Consider the following 15,342-nt stretch of genomic DNA (forward strand, 5'->3'; position numbering starts at 1 on the left):
TTATTTACTCAAACAATGAAGACATAAATAATAACAGAAGTAATATAATTTAGGCTCCCTCTCTGGTGCCATTTACACAGCCTTAAAGCTTCAAAACTATCTGTAAGATCACACTCCTCTGTGTGGATGAATAGTAAGCTTACCAAGGATTATCTTGCTTTTCTTTGCAAGATGAGCCAAACATAGCAGCTAGACAATATGTTATCTTGAACATGTCAATCAATAGCGTTTTTTTGCTCCAGGATTTGCTGGCACACCAGGGTACCTGTCACCTGAGGTACTGAGGAAGGAGGCATATGGCAAACCTGTTGACATCTGGGCCTGCGGTGAGTAGCAAAGTCACACACATTTACACATTTAACACACAATACTGGCCCTGCAATGGACTGGCGACATGTCCAGGGTGTGCCCCACATTTTCGCCCTATGTCAGATACATTAATAATATGAAAAAATGAACACATGTACATATTTCTCAACAGTGCATTTGTTTATCTCCGGATGTGTGTATGTTTGTGTGTCTCAGGGGTGATCCTCTATATCCTGCTGGTGGGTTACCCTCCTTTCTGGGATGAGGACCAGCACAAGCTGTACCAGCAGATCAAGGCTGGGGCTTACGATGTGAGTCTCCTCTCCTCTCCTCTCACTGTCCTTGTTCCTTTTTGAGTGCAGTTATATAACTCACTCACCTCATTCATATTTCAGGGGGCGCCAGAGAGGGAGCCTAACCCTCTGTTACATTCAACTCAATGCTAAATAGATTCTCTGGCAGTGATTTGGGGATTTTAGGGCACAAACCTCAACATTTATGCCTAAGACCAACAGGACCTGAGGGGTTTAGCTTTTTTTCTTTTTTTTTTCTTTTTTTTTAACAACTTTTAAAAACTTGTATTGAGCTATGCTCTTACCCCTTGACATTTTGAAAACGCACCCATGGGGGCAACTTTGTAGGCACAAGCACTAGCAACACCACAGGTTCACATATGGCCTTAGGATTAGTATGATGTTTGTGGTCCACTCCCTCTCTCTTCTCCTCTGTGAAATCATTTCTATTGATAGTCAAGCAAATATCAAATTACATAATGTGTAAAATACACATTTGAAACAGTCATAGGGGTGGGGTAGCTCAGTGGTTAAGACCGGTACCCTGTGTGCAAAAGACTTTGTGGTCGCAAGTTCAACTCCAACCCTGGCAGGTTGTACTCAATTCCCTTGTAAATCACTTTGGATAAAAGCATCTGCTAAATGTCATCTAATGTAATGTAATGTCATATAAATGCTACTTTTCATTTGAGGGTGATGGGAGGAGCTGGAGCCAGTCTGATATTGAAGGCAAAAGACAGAGCAGACAGTATACAGTACATACATATGCAATGTAACATTTAAAGACATTGACATGAGGTTGAAAAGATACTGCTACCAGTTGAATTTGAAAGTCCAGTATACAGTAGAAAGTGTTTTAAAACTCCCGAAAGACAACATTTGTGGTTATTATTTGATAACTTCAACATTACTTTTTGACTTGTGCTACTTGAAACTGCAATATGCTATAACAGGAATTTATATGAACACACAAACACATACAACACATGTATAATAATAATAATAATAATATAGTATAATATAATATAATAACTACAAGTATAGTGTATGTCTGAATCTTTTGGATGTTCTGTGAATGTGAAGCTATTTGCTTCTGTTTATCCCTCTAGTTTCCTTCCCCGGAATGGGACACAGTCACCCCAGAGGCCAAAAACCTGATCAACCAGATGCTCACTATCAACCCAGCCAAGAGGATCACTGCTCAGGAGGCCCTCAAGCATCCATGGGTCTGCGTAAGTGTCACCTGCTTGAGACAGACAAGCAGCCAGATGTTCTTCTTCATATATCTTGTTGTACATGCAACAAAAAGACTAATATTTGTTTCCTCTCCTCCTGCTCTTCTTCTTTATTTTCCAGCAACGATCCACAGTGGCATCCATGATGCACAGACAGGAGACCGTGGAGTGCTTGAAGAAATTCAATGCCAGAAGGAAACTCAAGGTCTGTTTGCAGCACACTGTCTTCCACGTTTTAAAATTAAGTCTTTCTCCTGATCTCTGGGTCACTAAAGCTTTACTTGTTTCTTTTTGCATTTCATTTTGCTGATTTATTTACTGATACAACAGCGTCACTATCTGAGCATGTCACTGTTACCCTGCTGCTTTTGGCCAGTATTGGTAATAACACATCCAGCGTGCCATCAGCATGAACCACTTGTCTGGGTTATTTTGTTTTTTAAAAAAAAAACAGTACACCACAACAACTTAAGAAAGAATTTTGTATCTTTGTCCGTGCAGAAATGTTATGATATAAAAAAAGGGGAAAGAACAACATGAGACAAATCGTATGGTAACTTATGATAATATCACGATAATATCACGATTCTAGCATCTTTAAAACTGTAACATTTTATCAAACATAATTACATTTTTGCTGCTGCTGCTGCTGCTGCAACAGTGTAGTCAGACTTCAGTGTACTGTCTCTGCACCTTGGAAACACATGTTTGAAATTAATATCTACCACTGACACAAATTTACTACCATGCACTTAAGTGTTTTCACTGCAGCTCTGCTGTTCTGGGACTGTACTGGCTTTGCTATGATTATGGTGGCATGAGATCAGCTAATTAAGTAATAATTATGTTATCATCCTCCACAGCTTTGGTCTATTTGCAGCTCGCTGCCATATTTATAGCAATATTAAAAGTTACCAGCTCCAATTTTCATTGATCTCCTCAGTGTCATGATGAGCTACTGTACTTCCCTTTAATTTTGCCTTTGTCTTGCACCCTTTGTGTCTTTTCTGTGAATTCCCCAAGCTAGCTTATGTGACTTACTCCAATTGCAGTCATTCTACACTTTTGAAATAAACTTAAATTCCTCTTTGCCAGTTTGCTTTAATGTTAAATTATTAAAGGAGTAAATAAGTCATAATTGTTTACATATACACCTTGATATTAGTTCTTCTCATCGTAAATGTTTTAGTTTGTGGGTGTTTACTGGTAAATATTACACTCCGTTTTGCAGAGATTTGTCGAACAGCATTGGAGATACTACATTTTCTGCTGAAAACCTTTAGGTGTCTCTGTTTTCAGCGTAGAACAGAAGAAAAGTTTAATCTCTGAAATAATGATAAATAAATGATAATTATTATCATTTATATAGCTCCTTTTTAAAAGTAAAAGTTCACAAATTAAACAATTAAACACCTCTTCTTATGTGTTTATTTTTCTCAGGGGGCCATTCTTACTACAATGCTGGTTTCTCGAAACTTCTCTGGTAAGATTTGCCTGAACATAATTCCTGTGTTGCCCATGACCGTGAATCTATTATTCTTATTTGTGAACCAACATAGGTCAATGTAAAGTTAATATAAAAATGCTAATTGTAGAGTACATGTACAACACATGTAGGTACATAAGTATTAAGCCAAGAAATTCATGCTTTCACAAGCAAAGTCACATTTTCATTTCATCTCAGTGCAACTTCAGTGTTTCACCTTTTTATATTAGTAAATCCTGAAACAGTGAAACTGTGTTTGTGTTTCTATGTGTGTAGTACTTGTCTTTGCATTTGTGCAAATCTGTGTACCAGATGAAAACTTTATTTTTTAAATCTGTGCTGAGATCTAGCTTAGGTAAGATAGATAAAATATTGAACATCTGTGCCTCAGAGACTTTTCACAAATACCTCTCAGTCAGAAGTCTTCTCTCTCTCTCTCTCTCTCTCGCTCTCCCTCTCTCCCTCTCTCTCTCCTTATATATACACACATATATATACTGTATATATAGACGTCATGTTCCAAATAAAAGTTACTTTTAGTTTCCCTAGTAAAAATTCATAACCTGTGGTCAGTCTTTAACGTTTATATTTATTATAAACATTATAGCCATTGCATGTTGAAAGTCCATTTCTTAGGAGAACATGTTATTGTACAGCTAGTTTTAGCACCAACTTTGGTGCAAAGTGAAGGCTGTAGCATGAATTTCTTGCCAGTAAAAAGCCAATCAGAGCCTGGTACAACCCAAAGCAGAGATAATAACGGAGCTGACAGCAGATTATTCCAGAGAGCATTTGTGTCTAATGATTCTAATATGTTGAAGGTCATTAGACAGCTGTACATGCCTGTCTTTGGTGTTGCCTCTTCTCCCCTCGGCCAAGTATATTCAAATACATTTCTTCAACTTACAGTAACTCTTAAATACTTCAGGGCCCTTTTACTGATCTCCAAAACATTGATCGGAAAGCTCTGCAAAGTGATGAGGTTATTGATATGGAAGCTTGTCATCAGTGAGAAGTTGTACCATTTGAGATGCAGCAATAAGCCAAGAACCTTTAGTGCAGTCAGACCTGAGTGAAGACAGTTTGTACAAAGCCACTTTGTTCGAGGCAATAGTGCCTTTATATTGGTTGATCTTAAGCTCCTATTTTCAAAGGAATCCCAACCACTGTTCTGTGTTCATGTAATGTACAGATGTGTGTCTCAAATAATGTTTGTGTACACAAGCATGCTGCTTCAGAAAACATGACTCACAGTGGCTTTGCAGTGGGAAATGGAAACACACACACACATACAAATACTGTGCACTGACACAGGTGTGTGAGCAGGCTGTGTCAAACAACCTTTTCTCTCTCTCTTTCTTCCATTACTCCATCACAAGTGTGAGGTCATCCGATGAAAAGAAAAGTACCCCGAGACCTGCAGAAAAATGTTACGGTGGCATATTACAATAACACAAAAACAAACACCAGGGCTTTATGTAATGAGGTAGTACTGTATTTTCTCAATGTATATTATGAATAATCTTTTATCATCCTCTATGTGCTGATGTAATGTCAAATGGTAGACTTGCCATTGAAGTTTGTATTACACGGTTAAGTTCAGGTTAAATGCAGAAATCTTTGTAGAAAACATTTACCTGGAGTGCACCTTTTGTTTATACAGTAAAAAGTGCCTAATGAGGGTTAAAGGGATAAAGTGAGAGATTTTTTTTCAGGAAGTGTAGTTGTATGAGGCACTGACACATAATTATTGTTGACCTTACAGTGTAAGTACTACCAGCATTGGAAACCAGTCTGAGACATGGAGCGTCACTCTCACTGAAAACATGGTTAGCAAACACCAGGAGAAAGATTGGCTCACTTAACTTGTTTGCTGCTTTATCATCCTGTCAGACAGCTTTTTTCCAGCAAGAACAATACATTTGTACAAGTTTTTACAAAGTTACACTAATTTACATTTCCGATCAGAAAAGGCTGTGTCATGGTAACATAAAGTGGTGAGCATGTTCTTGGAATTTGGTGAGCTGTATGTTATATGGTTTGTGTTTTTCCGTATGTCCCATTGCAGCCTTGTGTTGCAGCCTTGTGTTCAGCATCTATGTTCAAGGCTAGTGCTCAGTGCCGGGTGCACACGTGACAAAGTCAGCACTGACTACATGTCAGTACCTCATACAACCACTCTTCAAAAAATCTGGATTATTGTTTGGTGTCTGACATTTGATTTGCTGTCCCTTCTGTCAGAGGAGCAGATTTATATGTGACAGTGATTGTGTCACAACCAAAGTATGTTCATGTATTAATCCCACCCCAAACTAATGAGCCCTGTTGTCTCTGACTTTTTGTGTCTCATCTTTCCTCCCTCTTCTCCCCACCTACCTCCTGTTGTGTCCCACTTACACTCCCGCGCCTGCTTTTTTTTCTAAATGACATAATACTTTCACTTTCTTGTTCATTTTCACATTTTTTTTCTCTTTCCTCTCCCTCTTGCCTTATAACTCCATTTTGTCTTGTGTGACTGGATATTGGACCCTTTAACAGTGGGCAGCAGGCAGACCACCGCTCCACCCTCTGTCACTGCAGCCGCAGCAGCAGTTGCTGCAGCCGCCGGCACCACCGCTGGGCTGGTGGAACAAGGTAGCATGGTGGCTTACCCAGGGCATGCCACCCCTCTCCTCGTTCCCCTTCTCCATCCTTGTATTTTACTCTTTATTTGTCTTCTGTCTTTCCTCTTTCACCTCCCGTGCCTCCTCGCTCTCTCCCTCCCTCCTCTCTCAGCATGGGAACTCAGAGCATGGTGACTGACGTCATTTGCTAACTGCACCACCCATCAACCCATCAGCAGCAGCATTAGCTATGCTTCCATCAGACTGTTTAATAAGATTTATGCAACATTTTAAAAGAATGGAAAATATATATAATATAATATATTAGCCTTTATTTTATACATTTTTTAACATGTGAAGAGAAATATTTTAATACAGCTAATAATCATTTACGAAAGCTGTGGACCTCAGCCATAATTTCAAACCGTTTATATGACCAATGTGCTTCTGATGCTATTATTTATTGAGGAAGTGGAATGAGGAATTACATTTTGCACCAATGTTTTATAAAACATTGTGTTGTATTAGGCGATTTCATATTGTTCCATTGTCCTGAAATAATGCAGGATGAAAGCCCAGCTACTGCTGTCCTTTTCCATGTCAGCACAGCTGTCACCTCTTGTCTTAGATCTGACAAGATGACTGGAGTGCCTGTCACTACTCTGACATCACCGCTGACCCATCTTCATCCCCTCGTCTTGATCTTTCGAAATGACCACAGAGCATGGCCTTGACCCAGCAGAGTTGCTGCCCTGTCTTTCTGTTTCTTTTTTCTCCCCACTCCTTTCCTTCCACTTCTCCTCTTTCATATCACCATTCCATTTTTCCCCATTTTCCTTTACTTTGGTCTGTCATTGTCACTGTTGTCTCTTAGGTCACCATATGCATCTCTACAACTCCACCAGCATCTATACCACTCTTCCCCTTTCCACCATGATTTCATATCTCACATTTTCCACTCACTTCTCTCTTTACGTCTCTTGTCTTTTCTGTGTCTGACAATGACTGTGGAAAGTTCACCCCTGTCACTTTTAAGGATGGAACTGTTGGGGAACTGTCGGTGAATGCTGCATGGGGCTGCATCCTCTGCTACTCTTGAGGCATGGTGAACAATGTGGAAGATGCAAGGTTGGGCTGGTTCTCATGAAGTTGAAATGTTCAAAGCAGTGGCTTTATCTTTTTAAGGAGTGTATCCCATAGTAACTCTCTGATTGAGCTGTAGTACCAGTTCTGGCCTCTGCTGTAATCAGCTGACAGCCATCTGACTGCAATCTATTAAGCATGCTCTCCAGTCACAGTCACTCTCACCAAGGTGGTCCATTTAAACAACACTATTCCCTAACTAATTTCTTGCCACACCAATAATGCCTCACACTGCTGCCACTTGCAAAACTTTGTTGCCACCACCCCAGCCTCCACTTTCTAGGTCATAATTTGACAGGCTTTAAAAGTTTGAAATTCCTCTTGCTTGGGCTCACTCTTGTACAAGGCTTCCTTGTTTGGCTCTGCATGCTACTTGGGCAATCCAGGGGGCATCTAAAGAGCAGAGCCATCAGTGCCAAGTCTAACTGCTTTTACCTTCTTTTGCATTTATTATTTATTATTAATTTATCAAATATTAGGTTTAAGTATGACTAGATTGTTCTGACTGAATTAAATGTGGGCATATTCACTGCTCAAATTTGCAGAAATGACACAACGTGTTTTAGCGTTTCTGACCACCATGTTAGAAACAAGCAGGAACAACCACATATGATGTTTTTAGACAATTCAAAATTTAATTATAGCCATTTGTGGGGTCAACCTTGCAGGAACACTGGCAGTCAAATTACATTATCAACTTGTTGAGGTTTTTTTAATACCAAACATTTGCAGTTGACACAGAGCAATATGGTTATCCGGTAAGTCTTTTTTACTTGCCTGTGGTTTGGTCCGAGAAATATCTTGTGTGCTATATCCTTGGCCACCTTCAGCTTCTCTTTCCCTGAAAATATGGCAGCAGCTTAAGGAAGTGCTGATGATAAATAATGATCATTTAAAATGTTTAAATATAGTTACAGAGCTTCTGGTAGCTGACGTCTCACAATTTTGTTATGCTATACTCGGAACCAAAACAATGCCATTTTAACAGGAAGCTGTGCTGTTCAAATCTATAGACATAATGTAACTGGCAACATATATACCAGGCAATATGCCATGGAAACCCACAGGTGACAGATGCTGCTTGTGTCATGACCACTTCATATCAGTCAGAAAATCCCAACCCTAACTAACTTGAATATCTTGTTTATTTTACATACTTCTATTGTGATGTGGCATAAGATAAGGGAATGTTAATCAGAAATTTTAAGATGTTGAGCTACTGCAAGTCTCTGAAAATGTTACATTCTGGCTGTTCCTGTACTTGTATATATTGCTTAATCTCCATGGATTTAAAGTACGCAGTGAACTCTTATGGCTTAAAACCGGCACTGATGCTGTTTTTACTGAACTTTTTCCTGCCAGCATGTCAGTGTAAACAAACTGAGGCATGTGGTATCCAGAGCTCTATTGCATGAGTCACCCTATACCCCAGTTTAAGTGTAAGGACAGTAGATTCTGAAGATGTTTTCTTGAATGCCAACCATGTTTATTCTATGTGTAGATAAATGACAAAGAGCTTCTCATGACAGTCTTACCTTCAGATAAGAACAAAGTAGCAGTAGCAGTGTCCTTGTTTTTGTGTCCCGCTGGGGCTTTGCAGTCCTGCTGTGTCCCTCAGCATCCACTAGGCTCTAATCAAATATTTATAGTAGGCCTCCTCCCTCATCAGCCTCACTCACTGACTTTCGAGAGTCCTTGCTCTACCTTGCATATTCACACACATAGACAATCACAATCACCACCTACTGGAACCAACCCTCGTGCAGGAATAGTTTCATATTTTAATATGCTATGTGGAGAAAAAAGTTATTTTCCCAGAGTTGGTCCCTTAAAAATGTGGTTTCATTTCAGAAAGCACCATTTTCTTCATGAGCCCATGCCCATCCTTGCTTTGCTCTTGCAGTATTGCACCATGCATGTTATTAGTGGAGAGTTGATACCTTTTTTTGTTTTAATCTCTTCCTCCTCTCTTCTTGCTTCATGTGTAATTTCTGGAAAGGTAAGGAGCACCCACTGCTTCTTCACCTTTCGTTTGAATTACACTACCTTTGATTTTTTTTCAGATTTCCACAGAGCTTTCACCCTCGCCAGTGGATTATAAACTGTTTTAGAAACCTTTAGCTTTTAAGCCTTTCCTTTGATGGAACAGTGGTGTTTGGAAATGTCACAGGAAAATACCCTTATCACCTCCATTCCCTTTCTTCTCAGTATTTATCTTCGCTCTCCTTTCACATCCCTCCCTCCTCTACCAAACCATGCACATGAATGTGACACGTCTGTGACCACATTTCTCTTCCTCTAAAGTAACCATCCTTCAGGACTAGGCAGAGGAGGAGAGCACAACAAATCATTCATGTTCATTCTATCCTCATGTCATGTCCTATTGCTCTTTACTTGATTGCTGAATGTGCAGTCCTAAACAACATTGCTAAAGGAAAAAGAAAGCTTGGACAAAAAGGTGGCACACTTTGAAATGTCTAGACCTCTGTTCTACATTAAGAGATCATCACAGAGTTTAAATTCTCATGGAATCTTGTCTTGGATCGTGTTTGAAAATGGATATGAGAATTTCTGAAAGGTGCTACATTATGTCTCATGTTCTTACTGAGCGGAGAGGAGAGATCGAGAGAGAGAGAAAGAGAGACAGTGACGAAGAAAGAAAGAAAAAAATCCCAGGCTGCCAGAAATAGTGTTTTATATAATGAGGCTGGCAGCTGATGTGATAAGATTTGATTAGACTTGAAATTGCACTCAGCCCCTTAAAAGGTTCCAGTAAGCATGATCAGTGGAATGGAAGGTGGTAGGTACTTTTGGGTCCTAAATCAATCCAGCATGTTTGTTGTTTGTGATGTGTTCGTATTTATATAGAACAGACACAGACATTTCTGCTTAGTCAATATAGAAATTGTAACAGCAATGATGTAATTTAACTTTGTAATTTAACACTATAAGTAGGCCTTTAAATAATTTAACAAATAAAAAACACCTTCACTTTTAGGAACATTAAGTAGTGGTTTAATTGTCATCTTTAAAGACTGCGTAAAAAGAACCATTCAAAGAACACAGAACATCTTGTATTTCAAAAGCTTGTCACAAAGCACTCTTTAAATAAAGAAAATATATATGTATATGCTCACTTTTTTTTCTGTAAATTAGACAAAACGTTGCCATAGATACAGCCACTGAGAAATCAAAATAACATTTCTGTTTTTGATGCCCAGGATGCAGATAAAAGGCATAATCCACCAAATTGGGAAATGCAAAACTCTTGTTTTAAGTCTTTTCTTGTATGCATGGAGTTAGACAGCATATTTCTAGTAAGTATGATGTTATAATTTTTTAAATGGCGATCCTCATGTGGAGGATAAAGCGGTAGAGAACTTTTAATCGTTAAAAAATACACACATTTGGCCCCTTTTGAGTGAATCTACAGCAGGGGTGTCAAACTCATTTTTGTTCAGGGGCCACATACAGCACAATTTGATCTCAAGGGGTCCGGACCACTAAAAATAGCAAAATAATAAGAATAAGAATAATAACCTATGAACAAGAACTCCTTTGTTTTTTCTCCTTTGTTTTACATTTAAAGAAGGATCATTTTACAAAACATGAAATTTCTTGAGAAATATAAGTGCAATTTCAACAATATCATGCCTAAATTTACTATTTACACAGCACACTGGATCTATAAAGGCACAAACATTTAGTCACGGGTATCTGGAGTATTTGACATTACGTTTAGATTAGTGTGAAATTTTAACAAATTCATCCTGTGGGCCGGATTGGACCCTCTGGCGGGCCGGTTCTGGCCCCCGGGCCGTATGTTTGACACCCCTGATCTACAGGTATCTAATGCTATCGCGCCACCTTGCTGTCCATGCTTTAGCAGTGCAGTCAGTTATGTGTTGTGTGCACATATTTTCCAGGGTTGTAAAGGATTAGACTCACCAGAGGACTGTGTATTATCATTCTAACTCTCCCACTCTCCTCTGTCACTCCCTTCCTCATTACCCTTCATTAGAGCAGACTGAAGTCTAATCCACATTAAGGCCCCTACAGACGTCTTTGAGGCAAGGCTTAAAGTCTGGTTTACGGCAGCCATCTTTGTTTCACTTTTTAACTGCCATGAAGGGACCTTGGCACATGAATCGATGTGCAGCAATGAACAGTGACAAAGCAGTGGATTTTAACTACAAAGCAATTATGCTGTGTGCTGTGTATGTCAAAGTGGGGAACAAATATGGTGATGGGTAGTGTGTTCTGAGGCAACATCAGATTCAAGCCACGTCTAACTAGCTTCAGTGCCGAATATGCTGAACTTTCTTAGACCCATAACAGCCCTTGCATTGCTTTAATGCTAGTGGGGATTTTCAATTACTTATATATTGTTTGAATGCATGTTGAGCTCGGTTCTGTATTGGTTGCTGGCAGAGATGTTATTCTTAACAGGTAATTAGCCTGCACAACATCATTATGAGGAACAACCTGTTTCTGTGGAAACACATCAGGACCCAACCTCATTTGGTCTCACTACTGACATTGTCAAATTCATAAATCGTGTTGATTCAAGCAAGTGAGCAAAAGCCTCGCACAGGTTTAAATAAACATAAGTTTATTGAGATTAAACAAAGTACAACTTTACTGGAAATACTTGCTGGGGAAACTGGATCAGTGGGTTTGAGTGTAGTGTTTACAGTGCTGCATTTCAAACACTTAATGACAAAGGTGCTTAAGCATCCCCTCGTTTTTAGGATAAAGCAAGCACAACAACTATACTTTGTGAAAAGTCAAATATAGATCTCTGAAGGCTCTAACAGGTTAGACTCTGAGCATCATTGATAAATAGTAAGTCATTGTTGCCTTCCTTTCTCTTTCTACTCATTCCTTGCCTCTGACTCTCTGATTTTTTTTGTAATTGCAGCAGCTAAGACTTTGCTCAACAAAAAGGCAGATGTTAAGGTAAGGGTCATCACATTCTTCAGTTTTCCACTTTTCCTCTTTTTTCAACTCCTTCCAGGGCTACAAACTACTGCGTCTTCGTCCTTCCTCAGCTCTTTTATGTTTATCCTTCTGGCTAATCTCACTCTTTTCCTCTTGAGCACTCATTTCCTCTCAGTAAAATGTGTTTTTTGTCATTAATGTTGTGCCTCATGTCGTGTCTGTCATGATTCTGCCTGTTGTATGAGTGGATATTGTGTCTTTGTGCATGCATCAGCATGTATGCTGCTTGGCAGTGCACAAACCTCAAGTAGCACATCCATCTGAAAGCACCCTTTATTTGGATTTGTTATTATTCAGCTTATTGCTACCTCTCCATCTCCATTATTAAGTGTAACCATCTGTCAGTCCTCATTCGTTTTAGCATCACTTCCTCTCATCCCTTCATTTCTGCCTCCTCCTCCTCCTCATCCAGTGCTTCCTCTTCCTGCTCACCCCATCTGGTCTTTAACCCCGCATTCCCGTTCATCCTTTAATGAAGATCTTTCACCATCCCACACTCATGCATACACGCATTACAGTAACACATCCCACACTCGGCTCCCATGAGTGTGTCTGTGTGTACAGCATGCGTGCACGTTAGTAGGCAACTACGTGCGAAACATGGTGTTCATGAAAATGAGCATGTTTGCCTCATTGTGCGTTATGTTTGGTAGAGCTTCGCACATGTGGACATACATTGGTGTTACCTTACATGCAAATGCGTGTGTATGAACACGTGTATGAAAGGATGTGCTTATGAATGGAGAATGAAAATGGGGGTGTTAGCATGCCTGCACATCGAGAGTGTGCGTAAGCGTGGGTGTCCACATGTGTGGTTTTTTCGTGTGTGTGTGTGTGTGTGTGTGTGTGTGTGAGAGAGAGAGTGTGCGTATGCGTGTGTGCATAAAGGGCCCCTCCCTCCCAGTCCTCCATGCTCAATCGGTTCAGCAGGGAATGTGACTCTGGTTCCAGGAATAACTGCCAGTCTGGACCCTGGAAACTCGGATGACAGAAATAGATGCTTACTTCCACTGCGGCGCACTCATCGCTTAGCAACAGGCTCCCTACACACTCACCCCAAACAGTTTCTAAAGGCATCTTCTGCTATCCTTACTTTACTCCTTACTTTACTCCTCTAGTTTCTCTTCTTGTTCTTCCTTGCACATGTCCTCTTGTTCTCTTGATGACCCTGGCCTCTTGTCCTCAGCCCGTCCTCTTTCTTATCCTCCTGCTGGATTTCAATGCATTATGGCAACTGAACTTTTTCTTCTGTCGCATCCAACCTCTCTGGCACTAACTACACACCTCCTCTGCCACATGTGTTGCCTACTTCTGCCCGTAGAAGTGACTCCATTCTTCTCAATCACGGTTGGTGCACCCATGATGGTTAGATAAACTGTTATAAAACAGTCAAACTAATTTGACCTAGAATCCAGTGACTGTGTTTTATCTCTGACTTCTGGGAGGATGCTTCAGTTTTCTGATACTATTTTGATGTCCTTATCCTGCTCTTCTGCCCCAAATAGTCTGAATCTGTTGGTCACAGTTTTCAAATTACGTCTCTGTGATTTGCTTCCCACTCTTATGTCCTTTGCCTATGAACTTTCACCTAAACCACCACTCCTTTTCCATCTGCTTTCCCCTTCTTTCACAACAAATTTAAAATGTTTCTTTTTCTTTGGGCTTGATGCTTGTCCTGCTTTTTCCTGGAAGTCTGATCCTGTTTATTTTTTAGGGTTGAAACTTGCATTGCCATCAAAGTGCTCATGTTTTCATTTAAACTGACATGTTCTCTTTCATTGGTCACTTTACCCCCTACTCTTCTGCTATTCATCCGTCTGTCCATCCATCAATAAATTCATCCATCCATCAATCGCCTGAGGACAGAAACGCAAGTCCAGCTCTACTGTTCAGTATATGGTGAGCATGCAATTTATGCATCTGCCCTCTCATCTTTTTTTGTTCCCTCTCTGCTCTTGTTTTATCTTCCTTTTCTGTGCCTTTACTCTATTTCATAGATGGAGTCAAATCTCCTTCCCTTTGTACAAGTATTAATTTGTCTCACAATAGAGTTTACATTATAGCAGAAGCAGCTTGTTAGCAATGCAAAATGAATGGCCGATGTACACATTTTTGCAAATGTACAGAAAGCAGTTTGCTGCACACAAATCTATTAAAAATAAGTCACTGACAGTTAATTGTCAATTGTTGATTATATCATTGCATGTCTTCCTCAAGCTTTGGACATTGAACTTTTATTTGTGTTCGAGTAAGCCACCTGGCTTTCTACCTGAGAGTTTTCTCAGAGTGACAAACGTGAAGTCAGACGCTTGTGATGCAGTGATGCCTCACATGTCTGTGATCATCTATGACCCCCTTCATATCTGGCATTAGAATGCATTTTCTGTCATCAGATAGCAATCGGTTAGCACTTTTCCACATGCATTTACACCTGGTAGGAACATGTTCCTTCGGTGTCAGACAACAACATCCTTAGCCACATGTGAAGTCACACTATTGTATGGAATCCTCTGCTTTTGGATGCCAGGGAAAAGATCCTCTTTGAAAAGCGGTGAAAGGAGGAGACTGCGCAGGTTTTTGTTTGCTGTGCTCTGAGCCAACAATGTATTTTCACTCACATAGTTCTTGTGGGTGGAGCAGAGACGCATCGGAGACTTGTTGCATTTACACTTCTGTTCATTGTGGTCACAATGCGTCTCCGACCACCTCCTGAAGTGGTTTGGCAGATTGGATCGCAAACCGTCCTCGCGTGTATTTACTCCTGTCCTTACATGTGGTCAGGCAATATCCGATTGCAATTCGATCACTGAAAACACATTTTAATGTCCAGTGTAAAGTGGGTCTTTGACCAACAAGAACTGCCATTGTATATTAACCTAAAACTCATACTTCTTTCACTGAATAGACCAAGCAGAAGTCACAGTGTTTGCAGTAGCAGAGTGAACTGCAGTAAGACTAACACTGACATTATTCTGAAAACGTAATGGAAGCAGGATGTTTCCATCAGAGATACTCCAGGGATGCTGCTCCAGATCTGTCAGGGGCAAACTTTTAGAATACAGTTAGTGCTTGTTCTTTCATTTTAACTTACAACTATGTGGTCTTGTAAGACTGTGCACATACTTTTTGAAGAGCAGGGAGGAAAAGTATGGGTATGTGGGAGCGTCGTTGTTTTAACTATCATACGCGGGTACTTTTCTTAAAATTCAGCTCAGTAAACTCGAAAGGGAATTTGACCCCCACAGTAACTCGTCTCACCTTTACCCTGATTC

The 15,342-nt window shown here is 40.0% G+C and overlaps 1 protein-coding gene across 29 annotated transcripts in view; it reads left to right on the forward strand.

Annotated features, from left to right (window-relative positions):
• Positions 1–15,342, forward strand: part of camk2b1 (calcium/calmodulin-dependent protein kinase (CaM kinase) II beta 1) — a 63,870-nt gene that overhangs the window by 29,225 nt on the left and 19,303 nt on the right. For 8 of the 29 annotated variants that reach the window (XM_044026115.1, XM_044026123.1, XM_044026127.1 and 5 more), the window contains 8 exons: positions 243–326; positions 526–620; positions 1,712–1,834; positions 1,959–2,042; positions 3,278–3,320; positions 5,862–5,957; positions 11,991–12,028; positions 13,937–13,969. In XM_044026115.1, coding sequence (XP_043882050.1) covers positions 243–326; positions 526–620; positions 1,712–1,834; positions 1,959–2,042; positions 3,278–3,320; positions 5,862–5,957; positions 11,991–12,028; positions 13,937–13,969 — 596 coding nt within the window. The remainder of the gene's footprint in view (positions 1–242; positions 327–525; positions 621–1,711; positions 1,835–1,958; positions 2,043–3,277; positions 3,321–5,861; positions 5,958–11,990; positions 12,029–13,936; positions 13,970–15,342) is intronic. The other 21 variants (XM_044026118.1, XM_044026120.1, XM_044026133.1 and 18 more) reach the window with 5 other exon arrangements.

The sequence above is a fragment of the Solea senegalensis genome, linkage group LG5, assembly GCF_019176455.1.
Source record: "Solea senegalensis isolate Sse05_10M linkage group LG5, IFAPA_SoseM_1, whole genome shotgun sequence".
In the NCBI taxonomy this organism is placed as follows: Eukaryota; Metazoa; Chordata; class Actinopteri; order Pleuronectiformes; family Soleidae; genus Solea; species Solea senegalensis.